The following is a 20,126-nucleotide window of genomic DNA, read 5'->3' on the forward strand; positions in this document are numbered from 1 at the left end:
AGGAGGCCGAGCGTTGGGTGGTGGACTCTCGATCTCGAAGTAAATTGCAGTAGTAAGCAGATGTGCTAGTCGGATTTTACGTGGTTTATTATGTAAACCAGTAAGACTTTACTTGGCAATTGGGTACACAGTCAGCTAGTCTGTAGTCATGATGATTAGTACTGTAGTACAAAGCGCCCATAACCGGAATTCGAAAGTCGTGTACCGGTATACTGGTGACAGTACTACTTTGAATGTGTGAAATCGAGCCGTATACAAGTACTCTGCCGTCTGCGTGCTACATGTGCCCTGGTTTGGAGATGAACACAATAGCATAATTATGGAGCTATGTATGAGATACATGTTGACTTGTTATACCGTATTTCCGCAAATAAAAGGCCGTCCTCGTATACAACGCCTTCCTCGTTTACAAGGCCGGGGCAGGGGGCGATTGAAAAAATAAAAGACCGTCTCCGATTAGAAGACCGGGCCTACTAAATGAGTCTTTGTTCTTGTGTTAAAAATGGAAGACCGTGCTCAAACTGTGGAAAAAATAGAAGACCGTGCTCAAACTGTGTAGAAGAAAATGGAAGAACGGGGTTAAAACTGTGTGTGGCGAGAAATAGAAGACCGGGGTCGAACTGGGTTGAAAGAATAAAAGACCGTCCTCGAATACAAGACCGTCCTCGATTATAAGGCCGGGTTAGGGCGAGGTTGAAAAAATAGTAGACCGGCCTACTATTTGTGGAAATACGGTATGTATAGATTATAACAAGGGCCAGGGACCAAGTGTATATCTCGATATACACGAGGTCCCTTTGTTATAATGCAATGAATATAACTAAATGCGCACTCATCATGATCACAACCATGGGGACGAATCATGACTGTATTCCAGAACGTTTTCTTTGATAATTGTGACAAGAAAACGTTCTGGAATACATGATTCGTCCCCATGGGCATGGTTGTGATATGAGTGCGCATTTAGTTATATTCATTGCATTATTAAGATTATTGTCTCCACGTCGCCTTTTTACATATCCCTTTGTTATAATAATTATTTATACCTCTCCATAAGCACGGTGTGTGGCCTCCTAATGGCTTGTTCCTAGCCGACAACTACTGCCATTTTCCCTTAGTCGGGTGTATAAGGAGATATACACCACTGGGAGGGCATGCCTAAGACTGTGGGTGTATATGGAGTGAGGTATAAACATGCATACACATGCATTGCATCTAGCCATTTTGGAAGAAGAACATGATAATGGCAGCAGCATTCAGCCTTGCGTATATGATTTCACTTCAAGCACCATGCCACCACTGGACTCTCCGGCCGATTATGGCACATCACCATAGCTCGCCATTGGCAAAGCAAGATTTCTGCGTTTCCGCATCGCTGACAACGCGCTGCGGAGATGTGTTATTGAAAGAAGACCTGCTCATGCCTCTTGGTGCTTAGTGAAACATGATGTATCCACCGGTCACCAACGTCAACACGGCAACGCGTAGCTACATGTATAAAGCATTTTAAAAGCATTCGCACTGTCCTGTGTGCATACTGCAGTGCGAGTAGTGCAGTCAGGTCAAGTGATCGTGGTGAAAGGTACAATGCATCCATACAGGCCAAATGTACAACACTGGAGCTCCAGGCCTTTCTATGGACTCTGTAGGAGGAAGGGTGGTACATCGAAATTGCTGCAATTGTAGTAAGTATAATTATTTATAAAATATAAGAAAACTCAATGGAGAGAACATGAGTACTGGGACTCTGGTGTTTCGTTGCGAACCTTCACCTCTACGTTTAGAAAGACGTTTTCGGAAACGAATATTGTCCTCTCACGGACATAATTAGAAAAGTAGAACAAAAGTGGCGAATGCTTTCTTGGGGATTGGGGGGTTGGACGAAATAAAATCATTCTGACACCAGACCCGCAACAATCAGCACAGGAAATAGAATCTGAAAATATCGGCAAGATAAAAAAGCATAACCGGCTGACCTGCAGCCAAAATATCTGTCTTCTCATTAAGAAAAAAAAGCAATCGCCTTTGTTGATGGATGAGTTGCGGTAAACATAGCTCTGGGTGTATTTACAGGAACTACTTAGACTGTTTCTGAGACAGGAAAGCGTGACATTTGTCGCACACACGTTGCGGCTCATTGTACCCCTTGTCCAACAATGGGAACCGTTTCGTCGTGCATGCGCCACAGAATATGCCTCCGCATTGGCGGCAGTGATGCTGCATGAGAAAAGGGACACACCAACAGAACAGGAAGGCAAGTAGAACCAGCTTTCACGACGATGCAGTAAAGATATTGAAGTCGCACAACACATGCCCACAGTGTGCACTCAGGAATACGCATGGATCAACGTGAACTTTTTTAATTTTTTCACAACTACAATGTAGCTGACAGTTCCCTGGTGTGTTGCTATCACCCCTTGCTCTGTCTGTCTCTCTTTCATTGCTGCTCATCGTGATAGTGAGTGTGCAACTCCAGGATATGGGGTCTGCGACGGCAGAACTTCACATCACGCAACGAGCCTGTACACATTACGTGCACCTTGTGCATGAAGCTACAGGGTACGAGTGGGTTACGCGCAACCCTGCTTGCTTGCCAGCGTAACCTTTCGATCCACGTCACGTGATGTGAAACTCTGCCGTCGCAGTACTGGACGGAGGTTGCACTAAGAGTACATGAAACCCAGAGTGTGCAACTCGAATGGGTTGCTGTCACAGCAAATTTCCTGCATCATTTTAGTGACGTGGCGTTAGTAGCGCCTCCGATGAGACCTAGCAAAGTCAAAACAGCTAGATGTCTGCAGATCATGCATGCACATACGATAGTCAAAGAGCAACGGTAAACCGGTACATGTAGGTCGTATTTAATTGCCTGATGAATTCAAGAGCACAAAACTCACAATGTCACACAAAGTCTTTCTTGGTTCACCATTGCTCTTTGACTACTGAGTTACTCGTGCATCCCTGATGGTGAGCACTGTCTTTGCAACTGAGGATACCCATCTCACTGTGCACATGCATACATGTAACTATAACGTGAGAACTATTCCAAAGAAACACAGCATCAACTTGAGTTCAGTGGCAACATACCCGCCGTCTGACGGTGGTGAACTTCTTTTTGCACATCATGCACTGCTTGGCTTCGTCGTCCGGCACCCAGGAGCGCATTACGGTGATGGCCATGTGCTCGGCGCCGCAGAACACGGAGCGTACCTGCTTGTCGCACACCGCCTGCACTTCAGTCGCCTGCGCTCTGTAGAAAGTCACCAGTGAAGTGTTTCAAACAGCGGGTATACCGGTACATCATACACAGTGCACGGTACAAAGTCGAAGTGTCTACATGGTGCCACTACTGCACCGATACTTGCAACTGGACCTACGGAAGGTTGTCTCGCATTAGCCCAGCTGTAACATCAACGCTCGTGTGAGAACCGACAATATATTGCATGAGTTGAAAAGAGTAAGAAGGAGCCATTCTGTACCTGAGCCTATAACAAGTTCAAGAACTCTTCCAAGCACATCACAGTACAGTACCTTGAAATGCCCCTGCTGTCAGGATTTTTGATGCTACATCTGTCAATGTGAATTTTGCAGGTCGCAATTGTACTCACCTGGGTCTAAGATCGCCATGACCAAGCAGACCATTATTGTTGCAACCCCACGTGTACAGCTTGCCCTGATCTGTAGTGCACACACGAAATTCAAAGAACATAAGAGTACCAGCTGACAGTTGCATGCCTCGGAAAGAGTCGCAATTCACTTCTTTACATTCCTCAGGGTGTGGCCATGTAGACGGTGTGCCTACCCTACTGCTGTTCTGGCTGACACATACCAAGAATATGAACCCATCGCATGCTTTGTACTGACAGCTGAAATGGAGCTTTACATTTTTTGTGCTGACAGAGCAGAGAGAAAAACTGAAAAGCCTCTTGTACGGGCAAAACTAAAAAAACGGGCATGGTCTAGAGAGGCGGTACTCCAGGCCCAGGACTGCAAGTGCCGGCCACGGTATGGCATGAGGCAGTGGCATGTCACTGACCTGATAGCGCTGCAGTCGCCCTGTACGCACAGGACACCTGCACAACCTTGATGCCGGCGATGGAGAACGGCTGCGGCACGCGATGCTCGGGCTTGCAGTGGCAATGGCCCAATCCTAGTTGACTGTCGGTATTGTCACCACACGTGAAAACAAGACCACCGCCTGTGCCCGGTTGCAGGGAGAGGAATACACACACAACAGCCTTAAATCAGCTTGCAGTGTGCAAACACGTCATTGCTAGAGAGGTTGTGCCGTTTCCGCCACGGAGAATAGTTGACAGGAGCTACAGAGCCAAAGACATATTGGTACTGCGAATGAAAGCTAATCTTGCCTGTACCTCACCTGACGATAAGGCCTGAAAGCTAATCTTGCCTGTATCTCACCTGACGATAAGACCTGAAAGTATACTACAGTAGTGAAAACTGTCCAGATGTTGTTGAAGAGCCTGAAGTGGGTAGTCTTCTTGTTAGCACTATGGCATTCTTGTCTCCGAGGAAACCATGTGCAAGTGTTACTGTTACACTATTATCAGTACTGTGGTGCTTGCCCCCCCCCCCCCCCCCACACACACACCAGGAGTGTTGTCATTTTGTTTCGAAGTAGCATCTCTAGCCTGCCCAGCACAAACCGCCTGCCAACTCGGTGACGAGTACCTTCACGTAGCACTGTGTACACGCACTTGCAATTGCTTGAAATGAGAGGCATATTGCGCTAGACCAGCATCAACGTGAGTTTTCGTCATCATTGTGAGCAATAACAGAATGCCATGCCATTTCAAACACGCCATTGCAAGAAAGGCTGTGCCGTTTCCACCACTGAGAATAGTTGACAGATACTACAGAGCGTAAGACACATTGGTACTGCGAATGAAAACTAATCAGCGGCACCATTCACTTACAGGTGACGAATGCTGAGTGGGCGTCTCCACATGCTACATCGGCCATGTCAAATTCACTGCAAAACAACAGAGGACATGTGACTTTTAAAAGAGTTCACAGGAAGTGCAACGCATTACCGATTCAGTCAGGCATGTGCGTTGTGCAGAGGGCGGCAGCTCTCAGACTGCAGGTTTTGCCAAGGAGGGTATAAATCATGCGGTTCTTTGGTGTCAAAGTGTGACAAGTGAGGAATGCAACTCCCAGCTTTCAAGGCAATTTCTTGGCCACAAGACAAGTCCTACTTCAAGTACAACTGACAAAATAGTACGTATCGTTGGAAATTCCTGCTTGTATGCCATGCTGTGTACAAGGACGCAGCTTGCCACTCTTCAAACAGTTTACCATGTAGCCCAGCAATATAAAAATATATATATTCACGGTTCGCGTGAGACTCGGCTAAAGGCCCAGTTTTCCGCATCCGCAGGAACGCCACCACCCTCTTGGCCCAGCAATAGCATCATCTAATACAAGCAGAGAGCGTTACAATGTAGTGAAGCACTTACATATGCTGCGCCTCCACTAGCTGAGGTGCCAGGATCTTGACTGGCTCCCCTTGGCCACACTGGCCAAACTCATTGGATCCCCACGTAAATACAGTTCCATTCTCTGTAGCGACAAAGAGAACACATTGTGCACAATGCTATGACAACGGGATAGGAACTAAAGACCCTTTCAAAACAAGGTATATTCCTTACTATAAACTATTAAACTGCTTTCAATACTAAAGGAGAATTTACAAGAAGGAAAACTAGTAGATGTGCATTGCATGTCACTGTGCGTTGCAATACTTGGTCAAAGTCTAAAGGATGTCCAGGAGCTTTGTCGCACGTAGGTAGCGCTTACCAAAAAGAGCTGCATTGTGCCTCGTGCCGCATGCAACCTTTGTGATGCCGGGCACCGGAGCGTCTGGATCTACATCGACCGGTGCTGGAAACTGTATCTGCTGCGGTGCGGTCACGGACTTGGTATGGCCGAGACCCAGCTGTCCATCTTCGTTTTCGCCAAACGATAGTAACTGATTGCTTTCCGTCAGCACTGCAGTAGCACACAGCAAATGGGGCAAATGCAGTACATGTCAGGCCGGTCGGAATCGGTGCGGTTGGTCAGGTCATCACCGGACTAATTTTTTGACCACCAACGTGTGTACACTGCTGTGGAGGGCATGTTTACCCGCCATAGCATGCACAAATAATGAAAGACTATGGTATGACCAGACCAATCATAAATTGCCTTCGGCGGGTCCTGCATGCAGTCATCCTCTCATGGACGGCAAGCACCAGTGAGGTCACGTTGAAATGACAATGTTATAGTATGGGTGCCCATACTTTTACTGCAGTAGAAAGTGGCAACGTCAACAGGAAAGAGCCAGGATGCAACCAGCATGCATGTCTCAAACTGATCACACTCTTAGTCCCCGGAGTGAATGACGGCCATACCCATGCTTTTAAAAACTAATCTGTCCCGTTCCAGGGATAGTCGGCCGGACACCAGCATATCCCCACCCTGTCAGCACGCAAAGGGCCGCAAGGACACATAGTCCCCATAAAACGCTGCTGAGCGTTCTTACCGACTGTGTGATGCGTGCCACACGCCACTGAGGACACTGTGATGCCTGCAAGACTGCTGGCCAATCTCGGTTTGAAGCAGCGTTGCGGGCAGTCATAGCCCAGTCGCCCACAGGGCTCACTGGATGACCGACCCCATGTGAAGAGTTCGCCTTTGTCTACATAAACACAGAATGATGAAAAGGACAAAAAAAGAAAACAATATAATTATGACATATCCACTGCCCAGTCAATGCATTGATTATGCCGGACCGTATTCCCTGCAGTATGCTTGCATTCGTTTTACATTTTAGACCATCCATACATGATGTACACTTTTTCCTTGTAATCAGCAGTCAAACGAATGTCTAACGCTAGTTTTGCTGCTTACACTTGGTGGTACAGCAGTCCCTTGCTTATCATGCACCCCCCCCCCCCCCCACACACACACACCCCGGCAGTAGTCCACAAAAGGAAGTGTGGATGTTTGAAAGCAGGCGGATACGTGTAATCCACACTTCACTAGATAGATTATAAGATATCAGCACTGCTCTACAGACAATAAGTGCAGTAACATTCCGCGAGGGTTGTCCCCGCTGCATTCAACTCAATTGACCATGTGTTCACGAGGGATTTACTGAAAAGCGACGCGTGCACTTCCACGCGCAACACACCCCTTGTAGCATTCGACATATACATGTACGTGTTGGCCAGAGGTTGGGGCCTACCTATAAATTTTTTTGGGGTTGGGTATGATACGGCGGTGCTGGCAGGTTGTTTATCTTCAAATCCGCTGCCAGCCGGATGAAAACGAACGAGATACATGACTGTGTACGTGCACTTCAAAACAAATTTTCACGTAAAAATCATTAAAAAACTAGGCAAAATATTTGGCCAAATTTTCGAACTCTTTTCCGTACTGTACACATTATTGGGACGCAAAACTGGCGGGAAATTCAACTGCGCAACACGTGGTGATCCTCACAACAAGGAAAACAAATTTTGGTTGCTGTTTTGACATTTCTCCTTCACCATGGGTCGATCCAAGCAACTTGCCTCTGACGTGAGGGAGCTGATAGTGAAGATGAAAAATGATGGCCTCTCGTCGTATGATGTTGCCAATTTCACTGGCGTGTCTGCTCGAACAGTAAGACAAATTGTTGCCAGGTTCGCAGCACACAGAGCTGCAAGGATAAGCCTCGTTCTGGTCTGATCGTGAAGACAGGAAGCTGAAGGTTATGTCTTCGGCCAACAGGAGGGCTGTGTCGTGTGAGCTCAAGAGAGACTGGCGCAAAAGCACTGGCAAACCTGTCTCGAGTCATACAGTATGTCGCAGCATGCCGAAAGCTGGCCTGAGAGGCTGCAGGGCCACGAAAAAGCCATACATCAGCTAGAAAAACATGAAGAAACGACAGGCCCACCAAGGATGAACTGTGGACCAGTGGAGCACGTGCTGTGGTCCGACAAGTCAAAATTTAACATGAGAGCGTCAGATGGCGTTGTGTATGTCTGTCGCAGACCAGGTCAAGAGCTGTTGCCAGAATGTACTGTTGGCACAGTGAAGCATAGTGGTGGCTGCATAATGATATGGGGCTGCTTCGCCGGCAACGGAGTCGGGCGGCCCTACAAGGTAACAGGCACGATGAAAGCAGACCAGTATCAAGGAACACTGTAGAATGTTATGGAGCCGTCTATGATCGATGTGTTGGGTGGTTTGGATGGTGTGTTTCTGTGCGATAATGACCCAAACGGCCACAACACACCGCACGCGACAAAGGCGTACTCAGCGGACCGCCCATACCGCATATTGGAGTGGCCGGCGCAGTCACCAGACCTCAATCCAATCGAAAAGTTGTGGTTAATGCTAAATCGTCACCGCCATGATGTTCCCCAAGTCCCATCAACAGAAACGCAGCTGTGGGAAGTGTGCAAGGCGGCATGGCAGAAGATTAGCAGGGACGAGTGCGCAAAACTCGTTGCGACCATGCTGGCTCACATGAAGGCGGTCATCAAGGCAAAGGGAGGACCTACTAAGTGGTAAAGTTGGGTGAACAGCACATTGATAGTTTTTTTTACTATGGAAACAAACCATTTAGACAAATTTTAGTTGATGTTGATTAACTAGTAACATAGACTCAGTTGTTCTTTACCGGTATTTATTATTAGCCGTAAGTTTGGGCTTAGGCCTTTTCGATTAATTTGGCTTGCTTATAATTTTATAACTACAGTAAAACCTGGTTTAAGCGACCACCCCACGGTGCAAGCAAAAGCGGTCGTTAAAGCCAGGTGGTCTTTAGAACCAGGTCACACAGTGTCTGTGTGGAACTGTCAGTGCATCATGCGGGAAAACACGGTCGTTAAGAGCAGGTGGTCGCTAAACCCAGAGGTCGCTAAAACCAGGTTTACCGTATGTAGCCACCAAATGATGGATTAGAATAGTAATCTCTCCCACTTCAAGCCTTCAGTGCTTTTTTGGTGTAAAGTACAAAGATTCTCTCTGGAAACCTATCTTCTCCTGGGTAGGCCTTGGCGGATAATGCTCGAAAAGGTGGCAGATTCTGCTTTTTTTGCACCGAAATTGGCAGAACCATACAAACCTTATGGCGGGCAATTCCTCGAATTCTGCTCCATTTCTTTATCCACATACCAAACATGCATGAAACTTACCAGAAAAAGTACCGAATTCTGCCAATTTTTCTGCCGGCATTATCCGCCAAGGCCTACTCCTGGGTAGGCCCAAATATTTGGCTAACACCACGAGCAAGACATTCAGAATTGTATATTTGGTGCAGAGCACGTGAAAAGGGTGGTTAGGGTCAAATTTGGAGGTTTTGAGTTATCATGCCCCTCCAGCTTTCTTATAATGAAACCCCCATTAAGAAATGATGCTGTGGCGGTGGTTTTTGTGCGCGGTCTTTAATAAGCCACAAATATATGGAAGTTCAAACTTCAACTGCTGTTATCATGCGTTTTCTCCGTTTCAGTCAAGTGCAGCTAAGCACCCTTTTCACGTAAGCTGCACCCATTTAACGGAGTTAGTACAGGACTTACCAGAGACTGCAGCCGAGTGGAACTCTCCGCATGCAATGTGTACAATGTCAACGCCGGAGAGGTCGCCGGCGACACGCAACGGCAGAAAGCGATCGTGCAGATTGCCGTGTCCAAGGCGACCGTACTGACCTGATCCCCAGCTGTAGATCTCGCCGTCTTCATCATCCGACTCTGAGCAAACAAATGGCGTGTGCGTGTGTGTGTGTGTGTGCGTGCGGAGCACAGGCGGAATCCTGATAAGGCATACTATTCTAAAACGGCCCTGATCATATACTGTACAAGCAGAACTATTCGTCTGGAATTTAATTTCGTCTTTTTCGTCCAAGGAGCTTTTGGATTAAATTAAATGCCGGACGAATGTCTATTTGTCCTGCTTTTCAATACACTGTTATGATCCATGGATGAAATTTAGAACCGGACGAACTCCCAAGTTTCTTAGGAGTTGGACGAAATTATTGACCGACGAAATTTTCTCAGCGGCCTATACAGTAGCCAATACTTCGAAGTAGATATCAGAGTTGCTGAACCAGCAATAACGAAAGATTGGTATTGGCATTGCACTGGAAAAGCGGCCACTGTAAGCATACGCTTGACATAGGCAAGGGGTTTGAAAAGCACTACCACTGGAATTGGGAAGGGGTATGTTGAGCATGAGAGCAATCAGTGATCAGTGGAATCGCATTCAATCATCGGGATAAGTTTGCAATTCTGGTTGAGGATGGCATAATCATACTACACAATGTACTACTTCAACATGTGGGAGAGCAACAAAATGCACTGCCATTGTAATGTTCTCGGGGGGGGGGGGGGAGGCTTTCGAGTCCCAATAACCCCCACATCATTTCCTACACACTATATTGTACAGGCCAGACCAGCTGCATAGTGTAGCATTACGCCATTAGCCTTACCAATCAATGCTATGGTGTGCAGCTTTCCCAGTGCCATCAGCTTGACGTTACGGCCCAGCAGAGGCACGAGCACCTCCGGCACCTTCTGATCTTTCTCATCGCCATGACCGAGTACACTGCGCTGTGCTCTTCCCCACGTGTAGATGTCACACGCCTCTGCAGAGCATCGTACAGCACAACCACTAAACACATTAGCGGCCCACCAGACCAACCGGCTCAGCAGCCACATGCACCGGATACTGGCAGACTTTGACTGTCGAAAGACCATGATGCAGGAATAGTAGTAGCCTAAACAGTTCTAACCCCTTTAGGTTTTCCCTATAGAACACCAATATGTATGGGCGTAAACTGCCGACATTCACGTAGCCGTAACTTGTACAAGGGGGAATGAGATATTTGAAATAGCAAGGATTAAAAGTACCGTAACGGCATGCATGGTGATAATAATATTGGTTAAGAGTGGCGAGGTCTTCACTACCTGGGCTTACCTTCCGTGAAAGATACTTTAGCTTGGCCGAGGGTATCAAATGCAACCTGCACGAGCAATCAAAATCACATGCGGCACCAATAAAAAGGGCCAACTGAAAATATCCACCGTGAGCGCTTGAAGAATAATAATTCTAACTACATACAGTCATGTGCATGTACGCAGCATACTGGAATACGAGCCGCGTTACAAGAACACATTGCATGGCTTGTACTGTCGGAATGAACAGCAACATGCATGGAAAGGCCAAGGGAGTGGCTGAATACGGACTGTAAGCATAAGACAAGGCAAATTATTGCTGGTAAAAAGCCTTGCGGGTGGTTTGGCCTGCTGCCCCAGATATCCCTGAAACTGCCCGAACGGGCCAGCTCACCTTCACTTTTACATTCTCCGACTGGGTGGTTGATCCTACACGTTTAGCAACTTCAGCAACCGCTTTGATGTCTGAAAAGCCATCGACGAGTGCCTGAGGTAAAAAGAAAAGAAAAGAAAGAAGTGGTAAGTTATACAGCAGGACGCTATAGTGTTTGATGCACCTAGCCAATACTCAGTAAAATCTCACCAATGCTTTCCATATAATAGACAAACGGCAGTACAGTGGCGACAACTACATAGGCTCGGCATCTTGATTCGCCGGTTCTGGAATCTGCAGTCGTCTGGTTTCAGGCAGGGTGGGGTGGGGTATAGATGCACAAAGATCATGGTGAGGTGAGCATCAATGTATATAATGGTGTTCCACTGCGGAGCCCTGCATCAAGCGGAAAGAAACCGTGAGTATTCACAACAAATTAATTCCACACAAGGAGCACCAAGTTCCTTGGCTCACCAAGAAATATTAATTTTTTGGTAGCACAGATCTCCTAGCTAGCAAAGCGCTACTAAGTCCTCACTGACCTGCAGGCCGTGAAGCCAGATGTCGTACATTTTCTGATCGGAGAACACAATGTCCAGCGACTTCTTTGTGTCATACAGCAGGGATAAGGACAAATGCTGCGTGCCAGACGAGAAACAAAAAAAGCGAGGTGAACGTCAGTAAGGACTTGCAATGGTGAACCAGAGGAACTACCACCGACAATGAGCAAGATAAACGTTTGCATTAATTATTCCCCGACAAGTTTGGGATGAAAGCGGCACAGGCACAGCCCAAAAGCATATCTGTACTGTAGCATCATGCCGGAGAAAGAGTGGGTTGGGTTCACAGCCAGTGCACAGAGGACCCAGTGCAACGAAGCAAGGAAGTGCAAGTTTCCGGTGCATATTGGCCAACACCTGGACACTGAGTTGAAGCAGGACCATTAACTGTACTGTTTTCAAAAACTTTGATTTCACTGGTAGACATCACTGAGACGACATTGAAAATGAAAACATGAATTATTTTGACTGCACGCACATGCGCAAACACCTGCACCCCCCCCCCCCCCCACACACACACATTGTAACTTTCGAACTAAGTGACTTACGCTGTACTCCGGAATAGGGTTGCTTTCAAAGACCTTTGTTGTTTGACCACGCACTATCCTTGAGACCTGGCTTATCAGCACTGGACCAAGGAAGGAGAATGACAGTATACCAACACGCAAACAAGTGATGATAAAAATTCTACCACACAAAGTTCTTCATGAGACTTCACACAGCGTCAGCACACTCGCAGTCCAGTACTGCAGTAGCGGGGCACATGTAATGTAAGTTATACGACTTGGGGACAGTACAATACATCGCCTACCTCACTACACAATCATGTTAGGGAACACCAGGAAGCAGTTGTATTTTACTACTCCCTGGTGAAAACTGATGTTACCGGTCGTAATCATACAGTGCAAGACTGCAAACCATGAGTTCCGCTTCCCTGAACTCCGCATACGGAGTTGGATCTTCTGGTCCGTGTTCTCTTGATCATAGGCAAGGCAGCCACACACTTAGCAGCCCATGCATGCATACAGCCAAGAGTACATAACCCCCCCCCCCCCCCCCCAGAGTGTGCAACGCCTGATCCAGCTCTGCATAGGGTCTTGGTCGAGTGGAATCGGATCTTCTGATGTCATGTGTACACTCCACACCAGCGCAAGGCCGGTCTCGAGGCAGGGCATCGTTGTTTTTGATCAGAGAGTACCCACGACTCCCCGGGTTCCCCTCAGATGTGTACGGTATTATGACGCAAAGATCCGATTACGCTCGACTAAGACCCTATGCAGAGCTGGATCAGGCATTGCACACTCTGGGGGGTTATGTACTCTTGGTACAGCACAATACATGACGTAAGTGCATCTAAATCATGGGATGGGCTAGCTTCGAAGAAACACGATTCCCGTTGGAGAGTGGACTGGCCTCACATACCAGTGTCTTGCATTCTGAACCCACGGAACCCAACAACACAAGACAGCTTTAGCGAATAGTGGATGAGCTGATATTCCATTCGAAATACATGTACTGAGCTGCAGAGCCAGCCCCTGAAGTGCGCTGTGCACTTAGCACATATACGAGTACTTGCACTCACATACCACTTACCAGATGCATCAGCCGCGCTCTTGCTTGGAGACACCCAAGTCAAGCGTGTCAAATCTGAGCAGGATATGATAAAACCAAACACCGACAGATCGTCACGAGACTGTGACTGCGCCGTGAGAAAAGGCTGTCGACCCAGCGCACCCGGGGACTCGTGATGGCACAACATGGCCAGCTCACACATGCAGGCTGCTAAGTTAGTGAGTGGATCTACGTGTGATGGTCACAGTGAGGTATTCCAGGAGACCATTTATGATTTAAACTAAGTTTAATGCTGGCATTGCAGAGATTGCTGTGCTAGTTGAGATTGGGTTGTTCAACTATCCATGCATCATATCAGGGTTCAAGACAGGTCAAAATAGTAGAGGGGGAGGGGGGGGGGGGCGGCATGGAAAACAGTTACCCCGTATCCCATTTTTCCACTTTCCAATATTGTCTTGCCACGCTAAATGCAATGTATGGGGCAAATTCCCGACTTCGCCCCATACAAATGTGCCTTTATGAACCATCTGATAGTGACTTTCGACTGCATTTTCGTTGAATTGCATGAAAAAACACGAAAATCCGAAAAAGAGTAGGGGGCGGCACTTTTTCACAGGGGGTGCGCCCCCGGCCTACCCCCCTTTGGCTAGAACCCTGCACAGTGTAGTGTGTTGGCCTAAAGTCAGGGAAGCTGAGTCGCGTGGCCACTTCCTGACTACTGCATGCCTGGGACACTCTGATGACGCATAATCAATCTTGGGTGCTAAGCAACGTGAAGCGGCTGCAGCTGTCCATCACCATATGGCATAGCAATAGGCTGCGGGAATACATATGCCATAGTGCATAGCACATGCACACATGCATTTTTAGACTCGTTGATATGTGCTTCCTCATGATCTCACGTAAATCAACAGGAACTTTATTAACGAAACCGGTAAAATGCGACGGACTAAGGAAAAGACGTACCCTTTGACAAGCTGAACGTACGGAAGTGAGGCTTGCCCTGGAAGGAAGGAAAGCAGACGTGAAGATAACACAATGAATTGCATGAATCACTGACGCGTATAAATCGCTATGCCGCTTTCCGCATGGTACACAGCTGTTTGGTCTAATTTGATCATTCATGTATTGCGCAGCCGAAGCGGCTCTCAGTGGCCACCATGCAGAATGACTGCTGTGTCCGTTGGACTTGCAGGGGACTGCCAGGGCTATCTGGGATCATGAATCCCTACCGGACATAATTATGCCATCGGACAGCTATGCAGTCACATCCCTCTGCTGGTTCACATCTACATGGCTACATGACTTTAACGGCCCACAGTGAAGAAAAGACGGATCTAAACTACTGTAATTTCACAAATTTTCGGTGTACTTTTATTTTCGGTACTTTCGGTGCGTCTGTTTCATACCTAAAATTTCAATACACCGAACAAACACTAACACACATAATCCAATAGGGAACTGCTTCTCTGTACCGAAAATTTCTGTTCACCTAACCTAGCCTGTTGCCCTCATACCGAAAATATTGAGCACCGAAAATTTCTGAAATTAGAGTATTCCAGTACATGTATTCACTGATGCGGCCGTGACAAACCTAGCGATAAATGATGGGGTTTGCAGACTTGCTCAGCCGGGCCCTCTCAACGACATTGGGCAGCGGCGTGGAGATACCGCCTCACCTGCAAGACCTAAAACCTAGCAGTGAGACATTTCGTCTGTGTCCTTTGGCACCAGTGAATCCATACACAAAATGAAAAGCTACTATGATCTCGACATGATTGGGTCCGAACGCCTTATCTCACAAGCTGTATGGATGAGTTGACGACTCTAGCACGTTCATGTATTGTATTGGTAGGTGTTTATTAGAACCACCGTTGGAAGAAATACAAAGAGGAGTTGCACCAAACTCTACTACAAACCTTCTTTGTGTCTTTTGCGTGTAGTTTGAAGAAATACATAATAATTTTAGTGCCGTTGATGTTCAACGCTAGTCTGGAATGAAATTCCTAATGTTGTGGATGTCACAGTCAAAGTGATATTTGTCCATGATGGTTGCCCGTAGATCTACGACACGCTGCATCAATACCACATTAGTGATACTGTCTGTACAGGTCAGTGTCAGTGGTAACAGCCTTTGGTCAATCGACCTATCATTTAGTCGCCATGGCATGAGATTGAGCCTGAATTACGGCTGTTGGGATACTCACATTTTTCACTGCCTTCAACAAGGTTGCGCCGCGCATCAGCTCGAACACAGCAATAGCGTCGCGCACGGCCTCCGACGCTGCATCGAATGCATTGTCGTCGGCAGCGCTTGGTAGCGGGGCAGCTACCTTGCTGCCGCTGCGACCCGAAGAACCCAGCGTCGATGACATCTCAATGCACTATCCTGATCTGTTGCAACCTACTTGTTTCAGACTTTGACGAGCATGCACTGCATGCACTATCACTTGTCCGTAAATCTACGTTTGAAGTAGTTACTAAGTTAGTTCTGATGACACGCTCAAATGCTTTGTAGTTGGTTTTGTAGGAGATCGTCACCTACCACCTACAAATAATTGCTACAGTCATGGACAAAACCTTCCAAAAAATATTGTTGCACCACGGCCGTAGTAGCTACGTCCATAATAGTAAAAATAGCAGCACAGAAGTATTTGCCTGGGTGGGACTAAGTAAAGGTACGTGTCAGCTAACAAAAGAACATACAATGATTATGTAGTGTGACTGTGTCGATCACCAGATCACGTCCAGTCTGAAAAACGGAGCACGAAATGACCATGATGACCATCCAAGATTAAAAATGAAAGAGATCGGCAGAAACCTTGGTATTTCTTGTGATGGAGATCAAGCTGCAGTGCAGCGCTAGCGCTGGACGAGTCATGATCTACTCGTAGATCTACTCTGACTGCAGATCTACCGACTACATAATCGATAGGCCATTACCTGATTACTGATTACATACATGGCATAGGTGCTAGGCAGAGTAGATCTATCTCTACCGATCGACAGCTGCACGTGCACACGCATGTCTTTGACTCGTTTGAGTTTGAGTATGCTATGTAACATGTTGACCGGGGCAGGGGTGACGCGCGCTCGCGCTGTCATTGTTCGAATGGGGAAGAAGACTCGCATAGCGGCGCCGACCGCCGGACCTAGGGACCTTTGCGAGGCTTTGGTATCGGCGCTTGCCGATACCAAAGTCCAAAAAGGTCCATACTCTGTACCTGCCGGGGCCATGATCCACGGATACTCGAACATACCGCGCCGACCGTTCGCGTTCACCAAGTCCATGGACCATGCGTGGTTCAGTCAGCTGTCCGACGCCTACTACTAGTACTAGTACTATTCGATGGACATAACACTGCTGCTATGCTCACACACAGTCGTTTATGTCGGCGTCTCAAAAATAATAATTGCCAGAGGGGACAGCCCCTCCCCCCCCCCCCCCACCTCTTCCTGACCGCACCGCACAATGGAATACTATTATTACTAGTACCTTCCAACGAAACAGCACTTTTTTAATTTCTCGGGCCATGCCATTGGTTGATAAATATGGTGGTAAAGACACACCTGGTAATATGGCGGTAAACACACGCCTGTCCACACACGCTCTCTAAGCTGCAAAGTTCTGGCACAGAGCTCTCCTTCTCACCACCAACACCATCAGTTCGCGCCTGGCGCCTAGTCGATGCATGGTTGGCGGTATCCGACATAGCAGGCTGGTACATCAAGTAGCGCACCATAATTATTTCAAGTATCAACCATAACTTAAGTACAGCTGCAGTGGTGTCTTCGACTTCATTCTCCCGGGCCATGCCATTGGCCCACTAATCGTATGCACATGTAAAAGCAGGGAGTCGTGAGAGCCCTTTCACCACTCCCTGCTCATAACGGTATACAGTGAACTTCGCGAATAACGACAGAATGTCCATTCCCAGAGCAAAGTCCCCGGCATCTAACTGTAATACATATAATGAGACTTCGGGTATAACGACACTTCGCGAATAAGGACACTTGTTCGATGCCCCGCCGAGTGTCGTTATAAGCGAAGTTGACTGTACATGTACTTGTAAATTGTAATTATAGAGAAAGCCAGACTGCCACTTTGATAAAGAGTCTGCATGTATAACTATTTATTGATATTGAGCCAGTCACTCATGCAGCTGGGTAAATTGCACTAGCCCAGTCAATGATCACAAACACATCAGACACACACACACACACACACACACACACACACACACACACACACACACACACAAACAAATCAGACACACACACACACACAGCACAGGTGTATTGTATTCTTGAGCTACGGCACCAGTATCGTGAAGATGCGAAGACGTTTGAGGACCAGTTCGCACACGGGATACAACGGTGAACTGGACACAAACCGGAAACATCCAACCGGACAACTAAACATAATACATGCATAATATGCACAGGTCTGATTGCACGACCGTTCAATCAGAGTATACATGTACAGTGTAGCTACAGTATGATACTTGTGCATACGGTATCATTACCAACAGGACACTCAGTTTAAATTAAAGGCCATGTTCTACAAAGACAAGACACTAACCAGCTCTACCAGTACTTTGTGCTGTCATGCCAGCAATGAACAATCCAAAGACCTGAAGATCAAGGCGAACATATCACGCTCTGATCATTTTGACATGAGAATATGAGAGAAAACGGTGCAATCAAGAGATGATAGCTGCGAAAAATAAGTCGGACGGTGTGCACAGAAAATGGTGTGAGCGCCACTCGTGTCTTTCCCTCGACAAGCTTTGTCTATAACTCAGCATACTCCTTTCGATGGGCCATACTGCAGACATTGATTTACAAATTAATCCAAATAACAGTGAGGATGCGGCGTAACGGTGTCGACTCAATATCCCCAACTCCAGTTTGCAAAGAGAGTACCTTGGAGGTGCCACGAGCACATTGTGCATGGTGTCACATGCAACATGGTTAAAATGTTATGGCCAGAGTGGCCCTGGAAATAATTCTGGAGGGCAGATAGAAACGACAGAGTGTTGAAAGTTTTGCACGGACAGGCGGATTGCTATTGTTAGGCGGCTTCTGACGGAGTTCATGGGTTAGCTACGCTGGCTGCAATGGCACTACGCGCTTCCTCGAGCAGTGGGCCGGCATTGCGCTCCAGAAGTGAATTGGCTATTCTCTCCCCGAGCGCAGCTACCTGGTTTGCCGCGTGCTGCCACTTGCCGGGGACGTGAACGCCGGTGATTACAGCGCGGAGTGTTTCATCTCCACCTCCACTCTCTGCAGACCACTCCGCAGTGCGAGTGTCCGCCACCGACCGGGATCCGTCCAAAGAAAACACTGTTCCCGTCATGGTGAGAGACTCCTTGCCGTTGCCATGCGACGCCACCTGACAGCTCACACCGATAGGAACGCTGCACCCTCCACCCAGCGTCTTCAGGAACGAACGCTCGGCCAAGCATTCCAGGAGAGTTGTTCTGTCCATCAACGCCTCCACTAAAGGCAGAACGGTGGTATCGGCCTGCCGCACCTCAATTGCCAGAGCACCTTGACCAGTCGCGTACAGCATCTCCTCGGGAGCGAACCTTGCTGTCACACGATCATGCCAGCCAAGACGCTCCATGCCTGCTGCAGCCAGTACCAGTGCATCGTAGCGACCATCGTCGGCATCAAGCTTTCTCAGTCGCGTGTTCAGGTTTCCGCGAACGTCGTCGCAGCGAAACCGACCGTGCGCCATCAACGAGAGCTGAGCAATACGCCGCAACGAGCTTGTACCCACAATGGAACCTTCCGGCAGATCCTGTAAAGATTTGATGCCCGCGTCCACATTCTGCTGCGACATAACTAAGGCATCTCTCCGGTCCTCTCTCTTGAATATGCATCCAATCAGCATCCCCTCTGGCATAGACGATGGAAGGTCTTTCAGCGAGTGTACAACCAAGTCAACACGACCATCCGCCAGTGCTACCTCCAATTCCTTTGTAAAGAGTCCCTTGTCACCAATCTTGGCTAGAGGTTTGTCCAGGACTTTGTCACCCTTCGTGGAAATGCCTATAATGTTGAATTCGACATTCGAATGAGATTTGCGCAGGTGCTCAACAATATGCTTCGTCTGCACCATAGCAAGTTGGCTTTCTCTCGTCCCGACATTCAGCACTTCCACAGAAGAAGCCATGACTTAAAACCTGTACTGCTAATGGAGTTCACAACGTAAGTCCCGAGAAAAGGTAAAGGCAACTCTCAAGCACTCTGCACTTGGATTGTAGAGCTGAACCCTTCGCTTCTTGCTCCAAATCAGAAGTTAATCTTTGGATTGTAGAACTATCCACACGGTCATTACTACAAACAAGAGTCCCAAGCGAGGGTTATGGATTCTTGTTGCCACTGAATCGGATCAGATGATGCATGGCCTGGAAGCAAAAAGTTGAGTTTCACTTTTTGTTGTACGGTAGCGTTGTGTAGCCATTTTCCGTTGTTCATGGCAACACAACTCCAAATCGCCGAATCCCGGGTTTCCTTTTGATTATGTCCGGGAAACCTCTCAGAGTCCCGTGATTCGATTGTGGATATAGCGGAAACACTTGCGGAAATCCGCATTATTATGATAAAAAAAGAATTTTACGAGGGGGACCGGGGGGGGGGGGGGGGGGAGCAGGGCTAGGCCATAATTGG

At 47.6% G+C, this 20,126-nt stretch overlaps 2 protein-coding genes across 2 annotated transcripts; both read right to left on the bottom strand.

The window, feature by feature from the left end:
- Positions 1–1,351: 1,351 nt before the first annotated feature.
- LOC135815743 (uncharacterized) lies at positions 1,352–16,221 on the bottom strand. Its single transcript, XM_065329080.1, has 17 exons — positions 15,656–16,221; positions 14,415–14,451; positions 13,470–13,523; positions 12,425–12,504; positions 11,859–11,954; positions 11,338–11,430; positions 10,966–11,011; positions 10,478–10,633; positions 9,570–9,740; positions 6,542–6,697; positions 5,818–6,009; positions 5,478–5,580; positions 4,935–4,990; positions 4,037–4,198; positions 3,609–3,678; positions 3,088–3,250; positions 1,352–2,217 (listed from the first exon to the last, which is right to left on the bottom strand). Exons 1-17 carry the CDS (start codon positions 15,821–15,823, stop codon positions 2,077–2,079), a joined length of 1,944 nt encoding a protein of 647 aa, XP_065185152.1. The 5' UTR covers positions 15,824–16,221; the 3' UTR covers positions 1,352–2,076.
- Positions 16,222–17,772: 1,551 nt separating this feature from the next.
- Positions 17,773–19,861, bottom strand: LOC135815745 (porphobilinogen deaminase-like). The gene has a single exon (XM_065329082.1). It carries the CDS (start codon positions 19,627–19,629, stop codon positions 18,544–18,546), a length of 1,086 nt encoding a protein of 361 aa, XP_065185154.1. The 5' UTR covers positions 19,630–19,861; the 3' UTR covers positions 17,773–18,543.
- Positions 19,862–20,126: the final 265 nt, after the last annotated feature.

This window comes from Sycon ciliatum, chromosome 4 (genome assembly GCF_964019385.1).
Source record: "Sycon ciliatum chromosome 4, ocSycCili1.1, whole genome shotgun sequence".
Lineage (NCBI taxonomy): Eukaryota > Metazoa > Porifera > Calcarea > Leucosolenida > Sycettidae > Sycon > Sycon ciliatum.